Source organism: Embiotoca jacksoni, unplaced genomic scaffold, assembly GCF_022577435.1.
Source record: "Embiotoca jacksoni isolate LCO1_2020_lvr unplaced genomic scaffold, fEmbJac1.0.p SCAF_14, whole genome shotgun sequence".
NCBI classification, from domain to species: Eukaryota; Metazoa; Chordata; class Actinopteri; family Embiotocidae; genus Embiotoca; species Embiotoca jacksoni.
The window spans coordinates 11983629-12005403 of record NW_027185274.1 but is presented as its reverse complement, the minus strand read 5'-3'; the positions used below and the strand labels follow the sequence as shown (position 1 = coordinate 12005403).

Below are 21775 nucleotides of genomic sequence, written 5' to 3'. Positions count from 1 at the left end.
ATATATATTTTCCCATATAAATACATTTCATACCAATACAAGGAGCGGAAAAAAAGAAACATTCAGTGAAACGATGGCATTTAACAGTCAATGTAATGCAATGTAAAAATTATATTGGAAAATAGGGATCTATGATAGTTAAAGGTACTAAATGTAAAATGGAGTTTAAGGAAACAAGATGGAGGATCAGAAGTAAAACTGAGAGGCAGCAGAGGATGTGAAAGGAAAAGAAGTCATTTAATGATGGCAGGAGATTTGGCATGCCTTTCAGTCTCGCCAGAGCAAGGCAAGGTTAGGAGATTTAGGAGATATGAGGGAGAGGGGTGTCAGAGGGTTAGATCACAGTCCTCATACAGTGGCTGGACTTACATAATATTCACAAATCACTCTTCCATGTGCAAACCTGTTAGCCTCTTGAGCTCGTAACAAGGTCAGAGACAACTACTAACAGTCAAAATGAAGGCAGAATTTTGGTTATCTACATTCGGGCATGCAGTTGGTCTCAATTTATTTTCATAATAATCATAATATATAACAAAAAGTTAAAACAGTGTTCCCTGCCCCCCTTTCGCAAAACCCTTGAATTTCCATTCATAATCCAAGTGCTGACCAGACAGCCATTGGGACAGTCTTAACAAACCCAGCACCACTTAGCATACAAACATTTTATAAAATGTACATATACAATGTATATATATATATATATATATATATATATGTATATTTATATTCATATCCATATTTCAAATATATTTGTAGCTGTATATGCTTTTAATAAGGAGTATATGAGGATTATATGCAGCTGTCTGAAGACCAAACCCAGAATCTGTTTTGTCAAAGGGCCCCATCCCAGGCATAAAAAAGTCACATCATTCACTCTTCCTCACACACAAACCATCCTCTTCATCTTAAGGAGTCCATATTCCAAGAACAAATATGTCAGTACTTCTGACCACACACAAATCTGCATTTTCTTTTTCCTCTGTTTTAACCTGAACAATTTATATCAGGAGGTTTTGTTATTTTCTGTCAAGCAACTGTTACTGGATTCTAATGCATGCACCTCTGAACGAGTTTTTCATTTGTTTTTACTTGCTTGCAAGACCATCTCTCTTGAGTTGCCTATTTTTTTTTGCTTTTTGAAGATGGTCATGATGAAATTACAATATGGCATACAGTTATGAATTGTAATTCATTTCATTTTTAAATTCTTTTTTGGAATGGGCTTCCCTCCCCCCTCTTCTTGCATCTGTGGTTTGGCTTTCACGTTATATTTTGTCTCTCAGGTCCTCCATGTCATTTACTCACTGCAAAAGAAGGAGAAAAGGAAAGGGTTGTCAGAAAGTCACCACCAAAGGTATTATTTCAACGGGTCGTGAAAGCGTTGAAGGCTCTGAGCAGCACAGGTGCCACCCTTTTCTGCACAGTTAGCCCGCTTCAGTCGCCGCAGTGCCAAATCAATTTGCACACTCGCTCACACAGCTTGGAAATGTGCTGAGTTTGGACATACAAAACACATCTTACGCTTGTGCGGCGGTGTCATATATCACCCTGTAATCGTAATGTAGTAGGTATTCTTTATTGTTGAACACTCATTGTTGAAGCCCAGCGTGTGCGTCTGCGAGTGGACTCGTGCACACATATCGCACATCATTTTCAAGTCCCCTTGCATATTCACAAGCAACGCTTGACTTTATTTCTGTACCTGAAACTGAGACGAAGACGACTATGACGATCACACCCAGGACAAAGGAGACGATGCTGAGCAGACGAGCCAGTCGACCCAGCCTCCTGGCTCCGTCTATGTCGCCCGCCTGGAGACTGTTTCTGGACTGCGAACACACAAAAGCACAGGGTGTTAAAAAAAACATGTAACAAACTAGAGCTGGAGTTTTTAGGAGGATCTGAAAGAATAAACAAAAAATCACAACAAATATTGAACTGTTTTCATTCCTTTAACCACTGCAACGGCACAATCAGTGTGGACATCTTAATCTTCATATTCCTGACCTCATAATGTAATGTTATTGTTCCCAACATTTCATACATTTTTGGTTTTTTAACAAAAGAATGAAGCAGAATAGATAAGACCATAGATGTTACACAAGGCCTTTTTTTTTTTTTTTTTTTTACAGTTAATGTTACTGTCATGTAAACCAAACTATACCACAGTACAGCTATACTCTGTGCCATGTTGGGCTTTTAGTCTGTAGACAGATGTGACATTTAAATTACATCTTTTCATTGAATTTCAAAAAGTGCAACCCCCGAATGAGCAATTTATTAACAAAAAAAACCTCTTAATATTTCCTTCGGAGAAATTTAAAATGTGACGTAGAAGCACAGAAGAAAAGGAAGTCCGAGCTTTTTCAGGGTGAAATCTTATCGACACCATCAGCATACCATTTGTAGTTTGGGTACATAAACCAGAGAACGTTGCCTTCACAGTACAGCAGCTCTCCGAGAGTTACACTTTAAAATATTCATCAGTTTCCTTTTCATTCATCGACGGTGAAGTTATTTTCAAGAGAAATTGACACACGTACAAAGCAGTAATGTTGACTTTGTTTAGTGGTGCCGTGGTTCCCGTAAGGTAAAATGACAACAGTCATTTATTTCCAGCTGTCAATGGTGATATTGTCTATTTCAGACTGCTGGATTGGGATTGATGGAAGGATGTGACTTGCAGACCCAATTGGATGGAGTAGGTGAACGCGGCAATGTGATCGAGCTGTATGTCATTTTAATGCTGTATGTATATTGCTTTACGCACGCTGCGGATATGGAGACAGGATGATTTATGCGTATGTGTGTGAGACGTGATGTATGGGAATCCTCACTCCTTGTGCACTGCTTTCACGTGAGAGTCCCACCACAACAAATCTCCTCTGACTGATGTCTGCAGCCTCCCATCGGATTTGTTTAGCCCTTAACTCGATCTTTAATGTTATTCATTTTTATATTGTAAAACTGTTATCACAATCAGGAAAGATGCACTTATTCACAAAATTGCACAGCAATCAATACATGCCCGCGCATACACAAACATGTGGCTATTATCCCATTTGTCATATATTCAAAATCAAATGTTCAATGTATGGTTGTTGATTAAATTTTTTTTCAAGACCCTTATTAAGCTATATTTTATATTTGTATTTCTTTCAGGATTTACTTAAAGTATTAACTTGATAATGTAATAAATTGGGTTGAATTTACCTGTGAAATGCAGATGAAAGAGATGTTAGTCTTTTAGGCCAACCCTGACAGCCAAGTTTGTTTATATGCACCGTTCCTGTTAAATGCATAAATACAAAAACTGAGATAAAAAAAAATGTAAAGGCTCAAGATAATTCATAGTTTATAGGACATCCAGCCAATGACAGGCCAGTGTTTGAAAAATAGCTCAGTGACTAAAGCGAGGCGGCTCACAATTACGATTTTATTCATCAATTAATGTGTTAATTGATCGACAATTCATAGTACCATCATTTAATCTATAAAATGTTGGAAAACACACACAAAAAAGTGCTTAGGTGATGTGATGTTGTTGTCGCTTGTTTTGTCCGAGCAACTCTCAAAAACCTTAAAATATTCATCGACATAAAACAGAGAAAAGCGCTCAGTCCATATAGTTGGAGCCAGAAAATATTTGCCTTTTTTTTTGCATGATAAGAATTTTGTATCGACTGACCAACTTATCGACCAATCATGTCAGTTTTATACAAACAAGCTTTGAAGGCCCATATGAGTGCACAACCTGACCAACCGCAACACAACTGTGGTTGTGCACCACAGCACCAAACCACAGGTACAGTGAGGTCACACACACCAACACTGGACACCGGTGAGTTTAAAAATGTTGCCCGATCTGACTCTGGGGGCAAAAAACAGTATCAGAAATGTGCCACTGACACTCTGTGTTAAACCAAATGCCACAGCAAAGAGCAAAAGAAGGAGGTGAAGAGATCACATGCACAATGGATCCATACAATAAGGAAAACGTGGCTCAGTTCTGACAACACAAGCCTTTAGTTGTAAAGCCTGGTGAAAACTTTAGGAGCTGTCCGTGGTGCTGAATGTGTGTTAATGCCAAAGGCTCCTACAGTCTGTGCAGCAGGAAATTGACCGCGCTCTACCCTCATCTATATTAAGTTACACAGCTATATTTTTGTAAGGCACTTCCCCCATAAAGATAGTGTAGCATTAAAAAAAGAATAATCACTTAACACTATCCTAAAATTAAATCACACATGGGTTATATATTTTCAGGATGAAACATTTCCTATTGAAATCCTGTTTGGCAGTATAAGGACATCATTACCTGATGATTTACCACTTACGTGTACCCTGAATTGATGTGCCACTCATTTAACTGGAGTGGGAACAATCTAACCAAAGATGAAGTAGAGAGGTGAAATAGGAGAAACATTATTACATTCAAAGACATTTACCAGTTTTTCATGACAAAAACACGAAATATCAATCTAAACTGAATCAATTCTGAGGTCTCTCTTTGTAATACGCTCCTGTTATTCTCTCTCTTTTTTTTTTTTTTTTTTTACATTTACCTCTAAACTGCCAACAACAAAATCCAAAACAATGTATTTTAAATACAATATGGTGTTTGTCATGTCGCCTCACTCACTCACTCAATACTGAGGGGACAGAGCTAGGGTTGCCTCACAATCAGATAAAATTACACTGCAGAGAGAGAGCGAGAGAGAGAGAGAGAGAGAGAGAGAGAGAGAGAGAGAGAGAGAGAGAGAGAAGAGAAAGAAAAAGAGAAAGAAAAAGAAAAAGAGAGAGCGCCTCCCCCGATCACCTATTGCTTCATCCTCTTGCTCCCGAGAGCCTCCCTGTCTCCAGGCTGTCTCTGGATGTCAGATCCCACGGTGCACACGGTGCAGGTGGGTAGGGACCCTGGGGTGCTCCACTGAACCAGGTGCTGATAGGGAATTACTTTAAACTAACAATAAGCACTCTGATACTTGTTTGTGAGTGATACAGTATATTTATTTACTTAGAATTATGTGTGAGCCTCCCGTTTTTTGAATGGGTTTTTAACGACTGTAAAACATACAGTATCTGGCTGGATGTTGTTGTTATATTAATACTTTAGATATTTGAAACAGACAAAAAAATATGATCTCAACTACGTCATGGTGCCCTTTTCTTCTTTCTTACTTGGTTAAAGTCACTTTACTTATCATTTATTCAGTGGTCTTTGACAAATATTACTTTGAAATCATAATGCCTTTAAATGCAATGATACAACATTTTATTGAGATATAACATGTTAGATTGGAGTGCAAAGTCCAAGCGAAAATCAAATGGGACTCGCGCATAGAAACAGTCGAGCGTCTCACTTCTAGGACTGCAATGTGAAGCTATGCTACAAAATCCCGCTGGAGCCTGCATTGATCTGGACTCACATCACTGAGAAAGGCAACATCAGCACCTTATATCAATGGAAGCGTCTTTCAGAAAACACAGCCTGTTCAGAAAACACAGCCTGTTCAGCCCGCTTAGAGAGAAAACGTCAATGAAAAAGGTTTGATACGATGATCAAATTTTCTATCCGTCACAGAAATAAGATAACAAACAAACAATAGGGGAAGACGCGATGTCAGCATTCTTCTTTAACACACACCATGTCTTCTTTGATGTTAGCTGTGGGCCTATAGCGTGTGTGTGTGTGTGTGTGTGTGTGTGTGTGTGTGTGTGTGTGTGTGTGTGTGTGTTTCGTGGTAGGCACCCTTTATTTGACTGATTAATGTCTATATTGATTCCCAGCAAGAGTGCGCCTGCTCATATCTGTTTTCTGAATGGGACATTCTATCCTCAGAGTGTCTTGACCGGTGTTCATTGTACTACCTCTGTACACAAACTCCAGCCATGCACACACACACACACACACACACACACACACACACACACACACACACACACACACACACACACACACACACACACTCTCTCTCTCCTCCCTCTCTCACATATTCATGTGTTCAGCAGAGGAAGGTGGAGACTGGTAAGTCAATAAGTGTTCCTTTTCTCTCTCGTCATTAATAATGGAGCACCAGCAGCAGCCTGGTGGAGAGGGGCAGCGCTCAACCAGGGGCCGTTTGGGCCTATAAAATAAAATAAAAATGGTTGACATGCCTTCACGCCCGTTATTTTCAATTAAATGTGAATTTACCTTCACATCTTTTCGTCTAATTTGACCCTCCTAAATGTTTTCCATGACTTACATTTTACTTTATAACATGAAAACACTTATTTCAAAAATCTTTTCAAAATTCAAAGTTGAAAACTATTCATAGTTTAGTAATTGTAGTCATTTTTAATCCCTAAAATAGTGAGCGCAATGCTGTTGGTGGGTCTCTTAGTCTGTGCAGTTGGGTGCGAGGAGCATTACGGCCTCTGGAGGCCGCAAGCAGGGCTTTTAGTCTTTTTACGCTCGTATCTCTATTAAAATTGCAAACCACTCAATACGGTCAGATGACCACAGCTGTCAGCACCTCCATCGCACAGTTCTTGTTCTTGGCGCTATAAACTGCATTTTAGCTGCTGCTGGAACTCATCAATTTGAATTGTATTTATGTCCTAGTTCGTGACCTGAAAACACAATTCAAAGAAGCTAACGAAAACGAGACCACAATGCGATATACTGTAAAGCACAAAGCACAGCTGAGGCAGATGGAGCTGTCATCATTTTTGCAGGTAGTTAATCACAAATGTATGTATTTCTGTTGCATTTGTCCATATTTTCCATTACTCTCTAACAATGCTCATGAAAAGAAAAATGCTCACACCGTGTAGTGATGAATAAAATTGAAATTACATACATGTTAATGTTAAACCTTCTACTTGCTGTAATATTTCTGTCTGGAACCTCTCTAAAAACCAAAACAGCCCGTATGGTTTATGACACCTCTCCCTGATGTCTTGTGAAAGCTGGTATGTGCGGTAATGCCATTAGTATTCACACAGTGACTCTCAAGTGTTCAAGGCAGAAAGTGTTATGACATACACTGATTTTAAATGATGAATAAATTAGAATTGGACTATTAGCAGATTTGGGATTTTTTTTCTGGACTATGATGAGCTTCATGTAGCTGCCGACAGCAGTATAACGTGTTCTCACAGTGTCTGCAGTATTTGACTGTGTGAAGTCATTCACACACACACACACACACACACACACACTCTCTCTCTCTCTCTCTCTCTCTCTCTCTCTCTCTCTCAGAGTCACCCCTCCAGTCAGCCCTCCAGTCACCCTTCCAGTGCAGCATTGCGAGTCCATATTTTACAGGCAAACCTGCAGAGCGTGCAATAATACTCCTGCAGTTTGGGCATTCCCATTACTGGGATAGTCTAGTCAGGGCTGTAAAAAACTATTAAGCCAGCCTCTCCAATCCCCATAATTGACTGCACATCTTATGTGTTTGCCAGCCGCAAGCCTTCCACACCAGAGCATCTGTCAGAGATCTGTGGCGGCGGCCAGCTGGGAGGTGGCTTTTTAGGTGGTCCTGCTGCTGGGAGTAGCAGTCGATAATGATGGATGTAACTTTTTACTGTTGTTAGAAATGTAGCTCCAGCCAGTTCAGAAAGATGCTGACTTTTTTACAAGGTTAATAAATGAGGTATCAAAAGATTGTAATTTACTCCTAAATTGTAAGTGTTTAAATGATTAAAACACAGAAACTTATCATGTTGTTTGCAGGATCACTAAAACATTTACATTCTTTGTTGATTGTGTCTTTTCTACTCGACCTCAACATATGTGTGTGCTGAAATTCTGAAAGTGGTTTTATATCTGCTGACCTAAATATCATGACATAAAGAAGAAGTCACCACCACCACCACCACAGTAAGACAATGTGAGAGTAGAAAACTGTTCAAGTCTATCTGCGGTAAGGTGCAGACACCTGAAACTAAATTTGACCGTTTAAAGCTGCATGAGTTGCTTTTTTTCTCCCATTGGAGGGCAGGGGAATAATCTCAAAACACAAACCTGATCATTACAGTGTAAAGTTGTTATAGTGAACATGATGGTGAACTGTTGCCTATTTGCAGATCCAGCTGACAAGCAAAATTAACCATTCCTGATAATAGTCCAATATTCCCGTTTGTTTTAGCTCTACGTAAGTTGTTATCACTTCCTGAGGGAAATATTTGGTTCTGTGGCAGCTAAATGCTCCATTGTATTCTCTACTCAGCTGTTCTGTGCTGAGCAGGCTAGCGTACAGCGTGTTTATCGGAGCTTTTTTTTTTCTCAGATAAACTGCCAACTGCTGCAGAAACACGAACCAAAGAGGAGTTTCAGGCCAAAAATTCAAACAATAATTCAAAATAGACTAAAATGCCTCTTCGAGCCGAGGTAAAAGTTACCGTGACAGCAGAGGCACCGTTGGTTTGTCACTGTGAACAATACACAGTCATATTAGCCATTGTTGATCTTAAAAGTCTAGTTTTAAAGTTAGATTTAAGTTTACATATAGACAACTAAAGCTGAGGTTGTGGTTTTCAGTATTAAACGTACATAAGACTACATGACTATTTAAAAGCGCAGAAAACATCTTGGCATGAATTAAGGCTTGAATCCAGCTCATCCAGTCATGAGCTCATTAACAATGTACCTCAGACCAAATATACATTATGCTGCTGTAGCATTTCCTATCAAGTTACCAATGAAGATCTTCCTTCTCTGCGTTTCCGCATTGATTTTCCTGAAGTTTCCTGAAGCAGTTTTCTCCGATTTCCTCTATGATTTTATCAGCAGGTTTTTTTTTTCTATTCAACCTTCCAGAAGCGTCCATTTCACATGGACGATGAGATTGTTAGTATTAGCACTCCAGAGCTAGATCCTGTGGCACCGACCCCATTCATTTGGATTCATTTGTTCACAGCGAGCGTTGTGAACCTCTGTTTCCCTGTTCTGACTCACTTGCACTCATCCGACATGACTGTGGTGTCTTATTCAGTTCCTTTATAATCAAGTGACAGGAACTAGTTTGTGGCCATTTGCTGTCTCTCTCGCACCCATCTGCCCTTGTAGGGAATGATGTTTTGATCTTCTTTGGGAGACCCGTATCCCCTTTCCTTACCCCCAGGAAAGAGAGAGGATGTTGATCGCTGCCACAGAGATGTCTAACTGCAGCAATCTGCCCTCTGCAGAGAAACTAAATTGACTTCTCTCGCCTTCTGTTGAGTTAGCGGCCAGCTCCAGTTTCTCCCTCCTTCACTTTTCTTTCTTATGCCCTCTGTCTGTCTGTCTGTCTGTCTGTCTGTGTGTGTCTCTCTCTCTCTCTCTCTCTCTCTCTCTCTCTCTCTGTCTGTGTGTGTGTCTCTCTCTCTCTCTCTCTCTCTCTCTCTCTCTCTCTCTCTCTCTCTCTCTCTCTCTCTCTCTCTCTCTCTCTCAATGCCATTAGAAAAGCAGCTGACTTGTGAATGTCAGTGGATGCCTGATGATGGCTCGGGGAAGTACAGGCCGTCGTGTGGATACTGCCTGATATTCCCATTGGTGTGTGGTGCCAACAGGAGTGATATTACAGAGCTAATGGGTTACAGCGTTGCCTTTTCCTGGTTTCTCTGTAGATCTGAGAGCTGGCCGCTGTGCAGTGTCACAACTGAAGCGAGCTGAAAAACCCAAATGGCTGTGCCAATAGAAACTGAGCAGCCAACAGGAGTTCAAATCCTGACACCACGGAGATATGACTGACGGCATGAGAAGACTCTTGGTAGAATATAGGTCCCAAAGTTGAGACTCAATGTTTGTATTGCAAACACGGAAAGGAGTATAACGACCGAATTGAATTCTTCAGTGCTATTCCACAAAACTTTATATTTTAAGATTATTCAAAAAAATTATTCTAAAAACCCCCCCACAATTTTCATCTCTTTTGGTGTAGTTCCTATTTTTAAGCCATATAATCTGTCATGTTTCCTTTTACAGATTTTACAGTAAATTGAACACTGTAATAAAATGTTATGGAATAAACAACAACAACAATAAAAAAAAAAAAAAAAAAAAAAAAATTCTAAGTTACTTGCGTGTAACATGTGATCAGGTATCAGAAAGCCAGTCCTACTAAAGGAACAACAAAATACATTGCTGCCACAAACGAGAAGAAGGACTTTTACTCATCAGGCGTTTGAGACTGATGTACAGTTTCATAGACCTGCCTGGATTTTAGTGACAATTTAGTGGTATTGGTCAGCTGAAGACCTTTTTATTGAAAATTAAAGCAGTTACAAATCAAAACTTGCAGGATTTTAGACTTATCAGACTTGGAGAAATCCCCGCTGTATCAGGTTATGTTTAATCTACATCTCTGTAAGCTACAAGCTCACAGCCTTCACTAACGAGTCCACCATCTTTGCTCCCTCACTGCCGAGGGTGTCGACTGGAAAGTGCACCGTCTGCACGTTGAATTACATGTGCTGCAAATTGATTGTGGACCACGCAGAGTCCACATGCTCGACAACTGAGCTCTGTGTCAGAGTGTACAAGACCGTAGCAGCCAATTAAGCATGTGTGACAACCTGACATGTTTTTTTTTTTTTTCTTAGCTGCCTCTTGTTTCAGTATCCTGAAACTTTCTGAGAGAGGATTAATCAGGTGTCAGCGCATCTGAAGGCAGAACAACCAGGAGCTGAGTGGCAGCAGCTGATCTGAGATCTTTTAAAGCCTCAGCGATGGGGAAGCTAATGAGACAGTGATGCGTCTGTGTGGATTTGCTGATTGTAACTCTTATATTTGATCAAACATCCATGAAATGAAGTTATTTTAAGATGTCACTGGGCTCATCATAATAACCATAATAATAATTTTGCATTTGTTTTTGATTAATACAAAAAATGCATCAATATATATATTATTTATATAGTCGATATCTTAAACAGTTTGATGACCATCCTCGCACAAATATTTTTCGATCCAATTTCTTCAAAGTATTGCTTGAAGCACCAAAATAGCCTGTTTAGACAAGTAGCCAATAGCATGCGTCTATCTGTAGAAAACATGATCTGTGGAATATAATAAAACCATAACAGTTAACTTCAGGAATATAACTTACTCTGCTCCCAGAAGGCCTGTTGTCATACCAACTTGATCGTCTACTAAATGTTGTCACTCCACTGAACCAGACATAAAATTTGGACGCTCAGAATTTCAACATGACAATATATTCATTTAATTAATTCTTTTATTGTTTTGTTTTTTATTTGTCTGTCAGATGACTTTTATTTCTCTCTCAAAATAGATTTATATAGACAATCTTTTGGGGAACCTTAAAAACACCATTCAATTTTGGGATGCTGCTGTTCCATGCAGCTGCCCTCAAATCTGAATTCATTGACTCATCCATCCATCAAAGCCCCGCTCTGCGATCCAGAAGGAGCTTTGCTATGTAGTTTTGGTGAAGCAGTAATAAAGTGATACTGACCATGATGGAGTAGACCAGTGCGACGATGCTGACGGGCCAAATGGGGCAGAAGCAGGAGAAGATGACCAGGATGAGGTAATCCTTGGGCTTCGGGATCTCCTGGACGTTGGCGTTCCCGGTGGAGGAGCGGCTCAGGCTGGCCTTGGACGGGGAGAGCGGGGCGGCGGCGGCCAGCTGCCCGGCGGAGCCCGACCTCACGGCGACGCTGTGGCCGTTCTGGTCGGCCTCCTGGCCACTGTCGCCGCCCACGTTGACCGTGAAGGAGGTGGACATTTTCATCCCATTACCTCCGGGCTCGGTGGTCACCGCCAGGAGTTTCTCCGTCTCGTGGAAGTCCGCAGGCTGAGCGCCTCCTCCCCCCTCACCCAAGTTGGACTTCTGGAAGTCGGTGTCCGTGTTGATGGCCATGTTCAACTCTCACTTATGTAAATTAATATTAGAAAATCAATATTTGTAACAACTGGATTAAGACGTATTATAGGTCAGGGGACATTGGCATTCCATAATACAGTTGAAAACAAGTTTTTTTTTTTTACAACTAATCTTTCAAGCTGGGCTCAACTTTGATTGATAACCAAGAGGGTGAACACCAGCTGAGATGTGTGGGGGCGGCCGCAAATTAGATTATTTGTAAACTCAGATGTGATCAAAACCCCTCTAACAGAAATGAATACAATCAGGTGAAAGCAGCGTGATTCCTGAATACATCATTCTCCTCCCTTCACGTCCACAGCCTGAGTCATGTGCGAGGGGGCTCAGATCAGAAAACCTCCCCTCCTCTCTGATACATCCAGATCAGTGAAAGGATGCTCCTGAAGCCCGTCTTCATCCAGTCCCAACACTTTTCTTTAAGTGTGTCTGCTCGTTGAAAAGTAGCTTCAAAGTGTTGGTTACCTTTTCAAAACAAAGAAGGACGAAGGTGAAGCGTCTCTCTACCGACAGATCCCACAAATGAGCCACTTTCTCCTCCTCTCCTTCTCTGTCTTCACGCCGCAGCACCACAGCGACTGTACTCAACTTGGGACCACTGTGAAGGCACCATATTTAAAGAAAAAGCTTCCGGTGACGAAACACAAAATAAAAGCTCCATTGTATTAACAGTAGACTTCTGAAAGAAAAGTAAAAGAAACTAAGTAGGCCTAACATGGATAATCATTTCAGAATGAACGATTTGTTTTGATTTCACAATACAGTTTTTAAATTTGTTTTTTTTAATTTTTTTGTATTAAAGTCTATCTGGTAGGGATCTTAGATTTTGATAACACCAATATCCTTTATGGCAATCAGGCAAACAACTTCAGTTACCTGTGCTTAAATAGGCTACTTATCTTTACAAAGAGTTTACATAGTTAAAAAAAAAAAAATGTCATTCCTTCATTTTGTTGTAGCCTATATCTTATTGTTATCGGATTCATTTGCAAGGCATCATGTAGCATGTCAAATTAACATGATAAAGACTCTTGGCTGCATGGTTATCAGGTAGGAGTCAAAATCCCCCCCCCCCCCCCCCCCCCCATGTGCGTCCAGATACCATATAACCCCCAAAGAAATGCTTCGTGTAAAGAAAAAATTTCACAAAAACAAAAGAATTTGTTAAGTCAATATTGAATGACAAAGAGAATCACTTTGAAATGATACGCGGTAGTCTATGGGTGGTACTCATAAAGTCTAAAAGTAATCAAAATAATCTGTTTCACAGTGCAACAAAAGGTCCTGACTAAAACAAGCAGGCCATGAAATCGCATAACTTAATTCATTTTTGGTCTCCTAGGAATTATTTTATTTTGAATACACCGTTATCGGACTTCCGATATAAAATTGGCTTTCGCTCGCTGACTTGATGCATCTCGTTTTGGAGCAGAGCCCCCTCCCCTCTTCCTCCTTTCCTCTCTCTCTCTCCTCCCTCTCCTCCTCCTCCTCCTCCTCCCTTCTTCTCTTCTTCCCAACATCAGCACCAGTGGGTTATGGAGGAGCGCCAGCGGGGGATTGTGCTGCTATGCAGAATTCACCGTAGCGTCGTGTTTGGGCAGGGTTTCCGATGGCACGGTCCCACACCATGAATCAACTCTCTCTAAGTCAGTTTCACAAACACCACGGAGGAAAGTCAGGTGTGTAATTTTGTAAAATAAGTTAGCTGGAAGTGAAAAGAAGATTCCCTGGAGATAAACAGCATCTGGTCCCCGTGTTGTATCAAAACACTGTTCCCGTCAGCTCATTTGCTTTCGACCGTGCAAGACTGAGTAGCAAGAACTACAAGAAATGGATTAGATAGCTCGAATGGTGAATCGTGATCCTGTGTTTTTTTTTTTTTTTTTTTTTTTTTTTTTTTCTTTGATTGGCTCCCATTGATTTTCCTCATCATTAAATGGTGCATTAGCGTCAGCCTTATTTCAACCTCGGTCGGTGCTCCACTCCGCTGTGACATGTGGTGGTGGTGGTGGTGGTGGTGGGGTGGGGTGGGGTGCAGAGACGAATGGGGATTCCCTGAATGAAACTGAGCTCTCAGTGTGATGTCACGCTGTTGAGCTAATATTTTATCCCGATGCACATGCCAAGTGATTTCAAGTGTTCTGCTGTAAAGCTTGGCCACCGAACTCGCTGCAGTGAGCTGCCGATTTATATCTGCACAGATGGACGAAGGGAAAAAGGGAAGGAGACAAGCAGCCCCCCTTACCAGCCCCTCGACTCTCTATGAAGCTGAGACACCCGCTGAGGCTCAGGAGACTTTCTCTAACCAGGGTTCAGGTTGTTGCGGAGCTATAATTGTAGTCACAGCTCCACCTTGCGGAAAGACCATGTGTTGCAATACTTAATAAGTAACGTGGTTTTGATTTTGATTTTACACGACTATAACCAAGAATATCAAGATTGAAAAAAAAAACCAAAAAAAAACCCGGCAACCGTTTCCGTCAAAATTGTTTTGAGGAAAAAATGTCAAAGTAAGGAACTACGTTGATGATGGAGGCATTAAGTGGACATCTAAAGACGGAGGTCCAACGAATCGTTCAAACCTTTTATTAGCCTAATTAATATTAAATTGATAGATGACCTTTTTTTTTTTTTTAATACATGACAAATAAATATTCCACAACAATCTTATAAATCAGAACAGTGGCCTTAAAGAAATGATTTGACCTTTTGGAAAATGATCTTATTTGCTTTCTGTCCAAGTGTTGGATAAGAAGACATCCCTCCAATGTCTGTACAGTAGAGCAAATATTTACAACCAGCAGCCTGATAGCCTGAAAGAGGAAACAGCTTGTCCAACAGTAATACAATCCACGTACGAGTATCTCCAAAGCCTCTAAAGCCTCTGCTATAAGATACGTGGCTACTGTTTTTAGTTATGTAAGTGAGAGATGAGAGTGGTAGCAATCTTCTCTTCTAACTCTTGGCAAGAAGGGAAACAAGAGCACTTCTTTTACCAAACTTTGTATTAATCTGATTTAAATGACATAGTGCATTTACAATCCCAGCTTTTCCTTTTTTCTTTTAGTCCTTGCTACACATGGGGATATAATACATATACAAACAGCCAATTAAACACTCAAGCACATCCACAAAGTCTTAATCAAAGTATGTTGTAAGGGTTAAAAGTTGTCCCAGTCGTGCTTTGGTAGAAAAAGAGAGAGAGAGAGAAAGACAGTCAGTTAGGTGGGGGCGGTGAGGCGTGTGTGAGTGTGAGTGTGAGCGTGTGAGTGTGCGCATGTGCGTGTGTGCGTGAGTGTGAGTGTGAGTGTGAGTGTGTGTGTGTGTGTGTGTGTGTGTGAGTGTGAGTGTGAGTTTTGGTAGTGTGTGTGTGTGTGTGTGTGTGTGTGTGTGTGTGAGTGAGTGAGTGAGTGAGTGAGTGTGTGTGTGTGTGTGTGTGTGTGTGTGTGTGTGTGTGTGTGTGTGTGTGTGTGTGTGTGTGTGTGTGTGTGTGTGCGTGTGTGCGTGTGTGTGCCTACTGTCATTCGCACACCTGGGAGACTCTCACCTGTGTGATAGTCAGGGCAGGGAGTGCTTAAAGGTTAAATCCAGCGTAGAGGTTTGTGATGAAACAACTTTGCTCCTCTTTAGTGAATAACTTCTGTTTCACTGGGTCAAAACATGCCTTTATACGTGTTCTTGTCCTCCTGGTTCTTCTCCTCCATGCGCATGTTAAGCACGGCCAGCTCCCTTTTCACAGGCTTCTTCATGCCGGGATCGAGGTCCAGCACTCTGCTGAAGTCCTGCCGAGCTTCGGCCTCGTTCCACACTTCCACGTGGGCCTTCCCTCGCAGGAAGTAGGCCTTCAGTACGCCTGGAGGTCATGTACAAGCACACATGTTTGACAGCAGCCTCTATAGTGAGTAACGTATTTGCGACAAAGAGTAGTTTTAACAATATTTTACTGCTTCATAGTAAGTCATATCGGTGAGACGGGGCGTGCTGAAGTACAGGCACCACACCTTTTATAGGATCAGACTCTATCAGGCACATGAAACTTACATTTACAGCTACCATTAAAAAAAACATCACTTTCACACACACTCACACTGTGAAAACATGCCCAACGCATAAAAGGCGGAATAAACTGCAATGCTTACACAGCCCATAAATCAACCGCCCAGGATCTGATTACTTGGCAAAGAAAATTCGTTCTACTTTGAAAATGTCTACATAACCTCTCATGCGACCAGAGTGGAGTCACACAAATCAGTTTCTGCCAGAGACTCACCTGGGTGCTGATTGATGATGTCGCTTGTGTGCTCAATGACCTCGTAGTACTCTTCCATGCGGAGTAGACACTGGCAGTAGTTCAGTGTTAAGGTGTGGGCCATCTTCTCCAGCTTCAGCCATGGGATATCCCATGCTTTCTCCTGAAGAGGAAATTTATTCCGTCTTTTAATAGAAGCACAGAAAACTTGATCTCGGACCACCTTTTAGATGTAATCACCTTCGTCTGGACATTCTTGATGCAGACGATGGCCTCCTTGTATTTCTGCGTGGCCTCTTCGTAGTTTCCCTGTTTGTAGAGTTTGTTTCCTTGGCCGTGCAGCACTGGAACTGCCTTCAGCCTCTCCTCATCACTCAGAGCCCATGACTCCCTGTTGTACTCACTTGGCTGCTGCACCTGTCAATCATACAAATGTAGATGGGAGTTTGTTTTTCAGTTTAAAACGACATGGTGTGTTGGCATTCAAGTGACTTAAGCCAAACCTCTCTAATGTGTTCTCAGAAGCAGATGCATTTTGGATCATTTTTAGAATTTGCTTGCCAGGGAAGCCTTTGACACAGATCCACGTAGACGAGTGTGGTCATCTCTCTTCTCTCACCTTGAGCAGCTCCAGGACGAAGTAGAGTGGCTTTGGTTCTTTCATCAGCTCATCCAGGTCGTCATAGCCGAGGCTGTTGTAGGCAAACATGTTGGCCATGCCGCACGTGTGGATGTGCCAGTCGACTGGGTCTTTGCCCTCAGCAATGCGTCGCATACTCTTGGACACAATTGGATAGATTCCAGTGTGCTGGAGAGGAGAGAGGATCATAACACAGCACTCAGGACTGAAGGCGACTGAGGTTGGACATTAGAGCATCTGATGAGAATGGCCAGCTTCTTTTCGAAGCCTGTGGCTAACTGTTTTACTCACCGTATGAGTTTTTGTATTAATCTGTGTCTACAAAGCAACTTTGTATTGAGGATTTTATTTTCCTACATAAGATGGCATCATCCAAAAACAGAAAAAAAAAAAAAAATTAAATTCTATATTATGGGATTTTGCCCTTTTAATCCAGACCTTGCAGTGTGCGACAGTGTCATAGTACCCTTTAAAGACCAAGAGGGCAATCAGGTTGACTGAACATTTCTCTGGAAAAGGTAATAGTCATAAATAGTCCACAACAGATAAAACGCTGATCTAATTTTTGGATGTTATTATTTTGCTGACGTTTTATAATTCCAAAAATACAAAAAAATAACAAAGTAATTAGTGGTTACATTTATATATATTGTGGTGCTATTAATCCTCCGCAGTGGACATGGGAAACAATAAATACCACTATGCACAGACTTCCTTCTATTATAGTAAAAACAGATGAGAACAAAATAATGACCATTTTCACACCTAATTTTAATTTTTTCGGATTAAATATGAGTTTTAATGTGTTTTTGAGCTAAATGTTCCATCCAGTCTACCCCCTCATTTCAACAAGTCAAGGTCGTCCTCCAGTGGACGGGAGTGATAGTGCACCACATATCTTGAGTGTGTGGTGCAGCCATGTTGTTCAGAGTGAATAAATGCTCTAAGCCCCATCAAATCTAATCAGAGTGGAGGGGAGTCAGTTGTGCTGATTCAGCAGGAGTCAGAGCCGATTAGGGAAAAGTGAGGCTGCCGCGGATTAATGACAGTATGCCTCAATCCATCTGTCTCTGACAGTGTGTGGCACACACTCACATAAAAACACACCAGACACAACCAAATTACAAATTACACACATGCATCAAAACATATTCGGAGGTAGTAGGTTTTCTTTCTATGGCCAGTCTCTGTTATAAGGGCATACATCTTTATATATCAGATATCTGTATGGGATGACAGATCTCGAAGTCACACAAAAAACACATCCATAAAAAGAAAACGTTATGCAGGGAAAGTGAACTCAGCTGAAAATGAATCAGATGTCACTGACTCAGTATTTTTAATATGTGATCGTTTGTTATAAATCACATCATGTAAAGTTTCTACTATTCTGGTAAGCTGTTGATTCAGTTTTTAAAAACGTGTGAAAACCCTCTCTGTTATCTCCCAGAGTCAAATACTATCTGTTGTTATCGTTCAGCTAGTTCTTTGTTTCTAATTACTAAACTCATTCGTTTTATACACTGATGCATCAAATGTCTTATGTTAAGGCTGTAAATTTACAACTGGAGCATATAAAAGTTGTCTTATTGTGTTGTTTTGTTAACTGCGTAATTGAAAGCAGTGTCTATAACTTTCACATCTGCAGTATGATGTCACTCTGTCACACCTTTCAAAAGTAGTTTTGAACTCACGGACTTTAATACGCTTTGCTTTAAAAACAAGCAATTGAGAAAACAAAATAATGCACAAACAACTCAAAACAAAGCGACAGCTTTTTTTGGCACTCACAACGATGTCACACCAGAACTCCGCCACCTCATCGATCCGCATGGAGGACAACAGGCTCTCCCAGATGTCCAGTTTAAACATGTTGCCAATCACTATCTCCATGGGCGTCCCGACGGCTTTGCTGTCATCTATCACTGTACGTTCATCGTTACACAGCTGTGTGCGGAAGTGGAACGTCACCTGAAACCACAAATAGGAAGAACCGTATGAATCAAAGCAGTATGGACAAAGTGGAGGACACTACTCAGACTTGCAAAAAAACTTGTATGAGCTTTAAAAATGGACAATCAGTCTTCTGCACAGCTGTGTTTGGTATCAGCAGCTGGTGGCTGAAAAGGCAGGTGAACAGAAGCACCATGAATTTAAACCAAAGCAGGAACAGTTAACACAAGTTAAAACTGAGAGGCAAAGTTAACATTTTGTTTTCAAAAAGGCAACTGGATATCAGTCTCAGCAAAGATGTTTTGTGATAAGCTTCACGTAGCTCATTTATTCAACAGACAGGAGGAAGGATAGACATGCCAAGGTTGCTCGGTTGGGAAATGGCCAAGCTAACTGAACCATTTTTAAACCATTAAAAAAAACAAAAAAACACGTGCACTGCTTTGAGCAAAAACTGTTTTTTCACGAGGCTTCTCTCATATGTCATTATAATAGTACCCTAATAAACAATACCAGTACAAGTCATGAAGGCTGGGTACAAACCTAGGATGAGAAATGCCTGTAGGGACACATCATAAATCAGTTGTAAACACTATACACTATAAACTATAAACAAAAAAATAAAGGACAACAGTCAATAGATAACCTAACGAGGTTGAAACAGCTGGCGTGAACAGAAAAATGGCGAAACAATGCACTCAAATATCATCCGTGAAATAGAAATTGTAGTTTCACGTGAAAAAGATTCTACAGAAACGTAGGCCTATTGCTGCCTGACCAGACAAAAAAAAAAAAAAAAAAAAAAAAATCTGTATCATGTTATAATTTTCACGTTATAACAATATACTATTAATCAGGTTATAACGTGAAACGTTTAATGTTATAACTTGATATGTACCCGGGTTGTGGACAGGTGTTGTGCCAAAAAGTGATCGTCTGCCAGCAGCTGATTGCCTTTGGCAGGAGCATGTGCAGCCTGTTAAAGCTGTATTGCCCCGGTGTCTTTGTGTCTGCAGCTGCTTTCATTGGGATCAGACAATTATATCTTGCAAAAACATGTAACTTTATGTCCACGATAATAGCAAAGGTATGTCTTTGTGAAATTGTCCCCGGTCTAAAGCAACACTATGTAACATCTGTTGATAACAGTGGCCTCTGAAGCCACAAATGGTCCTGACAGGATTCTGTTGGATTAAAGTCTTCTTCACAACGAGCATGAGCGAGGTGATGAGCACAGTGGCGACAGTTCCTCGGGGGGAACAGCTACACCTATACTCCCAGAATCTGGACCAAAGTCCTTCTCTACTTCAAATGAGAAAGAAATGAAACGATGGAGAGGAGCTAAACGAGCTTCTGCGGGCGAAAAGCACACTCATGAGAGATTCTGAAGAGTTAGAGAGTCACATGATGCGAGAACAGGCGTTTGAAGGGCAAAGTGGAAATGAAAGAGAGGCCATTGTCCTTCATACCAGTCAGTGTAACGTCAAAGTGATTTTTAAGCTGTCACTTTTAAGGTAAGAATAGATTGATAAGGGGAGTTTGATGGAGCAATAAGCTCTATATGTCCTCTCTCATCCTCTACTGACTACCAAGAGGAATCGCAACAACTTAAATGTGCCTCCCCTCATATGGAATTGCAGTGGTTTTTAAAATTGGCACTAGTTAGAAAGATAAAAAAAAATAAAAAAAAATAAAAAAAAAATACATGAATTGCATGTAGTGAAGCCACCCATACTTAACATATTTTCATCATCAGAATATTCAACAACAACCCTTTTAAGCCTTATGAATATATATTAAGTCAGTACTATATTATTAATCTAGTGCATATGAGACATCTCGAAGGAAATGCAAAGCACAGCTCCGGAAATTAATATGCAAACATCAGATCTGATCTGGCATTAGAAAAAAAAAAGGCACATTGGCCCCATATGAGTTCAAGATGACAAAATAATCACAGACAAGTTGGTCTCTAGAGGCATGGTAATATGATGCCATTCACAGTATGATAATCAAACGCACGTGTTAAAATTACATTTGCACCTCTTATTGAATTTAGAATATTGAAACTAGCTTTGTGAGTTATATTTCAACTCACTTCGTTTCATTTTTCTTAAGCAGGGATAAATATAGTTGGTAGTTATCTTAAATCTGGTCCAAGACAATTCATTTAGAGAGTAGTTAAATAGCTGTGGACTTTAAGAAGCTTTAAAGCTTGAGTGAATGCGAAGTCATATTTGTTGTATGGCTGTCGGTGTTGTTCTAGATTGATCAGAAAGTACTGAAGGCTTACAGTACCTTTGCCCCACTGATGAATCTTGGGATGTCTCCGGTCCCTCCATGCAGGATGGTTTTCTTGATTCCGTCTGATCCCAGCAGCATCGCATACTGCATGTCCGACATCTTTTTCTGGGATTTGCCCTCCTTATATTCTAAAACATATGTTTCATGAGCAGCTGTGTGTGTCTGATGTGTGGGGTGCAACACGTGTGGAAGTGCGTGGACGACTCGGAGGTGTGGATTCAGGTGGATTAGTTAGGTAGAGATAATGAGATTAGAAACTTCTTCTCCTCTTCTTATTGTTACAGCCCATGGTTGAGGGTCAACACTCATCATCAGCTCTTTCTCTGAACTCCCAGGAACCATCGACAAAGAGGGAGAATCAGTGAGCCAGAATGAGAGAAAAATAAACTGGAACATGATTTTGGAAAGCTGCTATCACAGCAACGTATGATATCATGAGTCTAATATGAAGGGTTTTTATTTTCTTAGGTGTACATGTCAGCGTTTGTGTGGGTGAAGAGTCCAAATCTGTTGAACATAGAACAGAACTGCAGTGTTTGTGTGTGTGTGTGTGTGGGTGTGTGTGGGTGTGTGTGTGTGTGTGTGTGTGTGTGTGTGTGCTAGAGAGAAAACAAGAAAAGAAACACAAATAGGTCTGTGAGAGGAGGACGTTGTTTCCATTCCAGAGGAAATTTCCAGGATTTATGTGGATGTGGTGATCTGAACGGTGCAGAGAGTACTGAGAAATAGTGGAGCAGACAATTACTGTAT

At 40.8% G+C, this 21775-nt stretch overlaps 2 protein-coding genes across 2 annotated transcripts; both read right to left on the bottom strand.

The window, feature by feature from the left end:
- Nucleotides 1-218: 218 nt before the first annotated feature.
- Nucleotides 219-12438, bottom strand: LOC138197273 (trafficking regulator of GLUT4 1). Its single transcript, XM_069147976.1, has 3 exons — nt 11451-12438; nt 1706-1832; nt 219-1307 (listed from the first exon to the last, which is right to left on the bottom strand). The coding sequence occupies exons 1-3, from the start codon at nt 11856-11858 to the stop codon at nt 1297-1299; spliced, it is 546 nt and encodes a 181-aa protein (XP_069004077.1). The 5' UTR covers nt 11859-12438; the 3' UTR covers nt 219-1296.
- A 2809-nt stretch (nt 12439-15247) lies between these two features.
- Nucleotides 15248-21180, bottom strand: aipl1 (aryl hydrocarbon receptor interacting protein-like 1). Its single transcript, XM_069147307.1, has 6 exons — nt 21020-21180; nt 18560-18739; nt 16748-16936; nt 16369-16545; nt 16150-16291; nt 15248-15732 (listed from the first exon to the last, which is right to left on the bottom strand). Exons 1-6 carry the CDS (start codon nt 21122-21124, stop codon nt 15533-15535), a joined length of 993 nt encoding a protein of 330 aa, XP_069003408.1. The 5' UTR covers nt 21125-21180; the 3' UTR covers nt 15248-15532.
- Between the last annotated feature and the right edge of the window lie 595 nt (nt 21181-21775).

Excerpts from the sequence above, each read along its gene's own strand:
- LOC138197273 (XM_069147976.1), bottom strand. The coding sequence starts at position 11,858 with ATGGCCATCAACACGGACACCGACTTCCAGAAGTCCAACTTGGGTGAG. Across the intron at positions 1,833-11,450 it reads CACTGGTCTACTCCATCATG|TCCAGAAACAGTCTCCAGGC; the intron begins GTCAGTATCACT and ends GTGTGTTCGCAG.
- aipl1 (XM_069147307.1), bottom strand. The coding sequence starts at position 21,124 with ATGTCGGACATGCAGTATGCGATGCTGCTGGGATCAGACGGAATCAAG. Across the intron at positions 16,937-18,559 it reads AGTTCTGGTGTGACATCGTT|CACACTGGAATCTATCCAAT; the intron begins GTGAGTGCCAAA and ends TCTCCTCTCCAG. Across the intron at positions 15,733-16,149 it reads CATCATCAATCAGCACCCAG|GCGTACTGAAGGCCTACTTC; the intron begins GTGAGTCTCTGG and ends CATGACCTCCAG.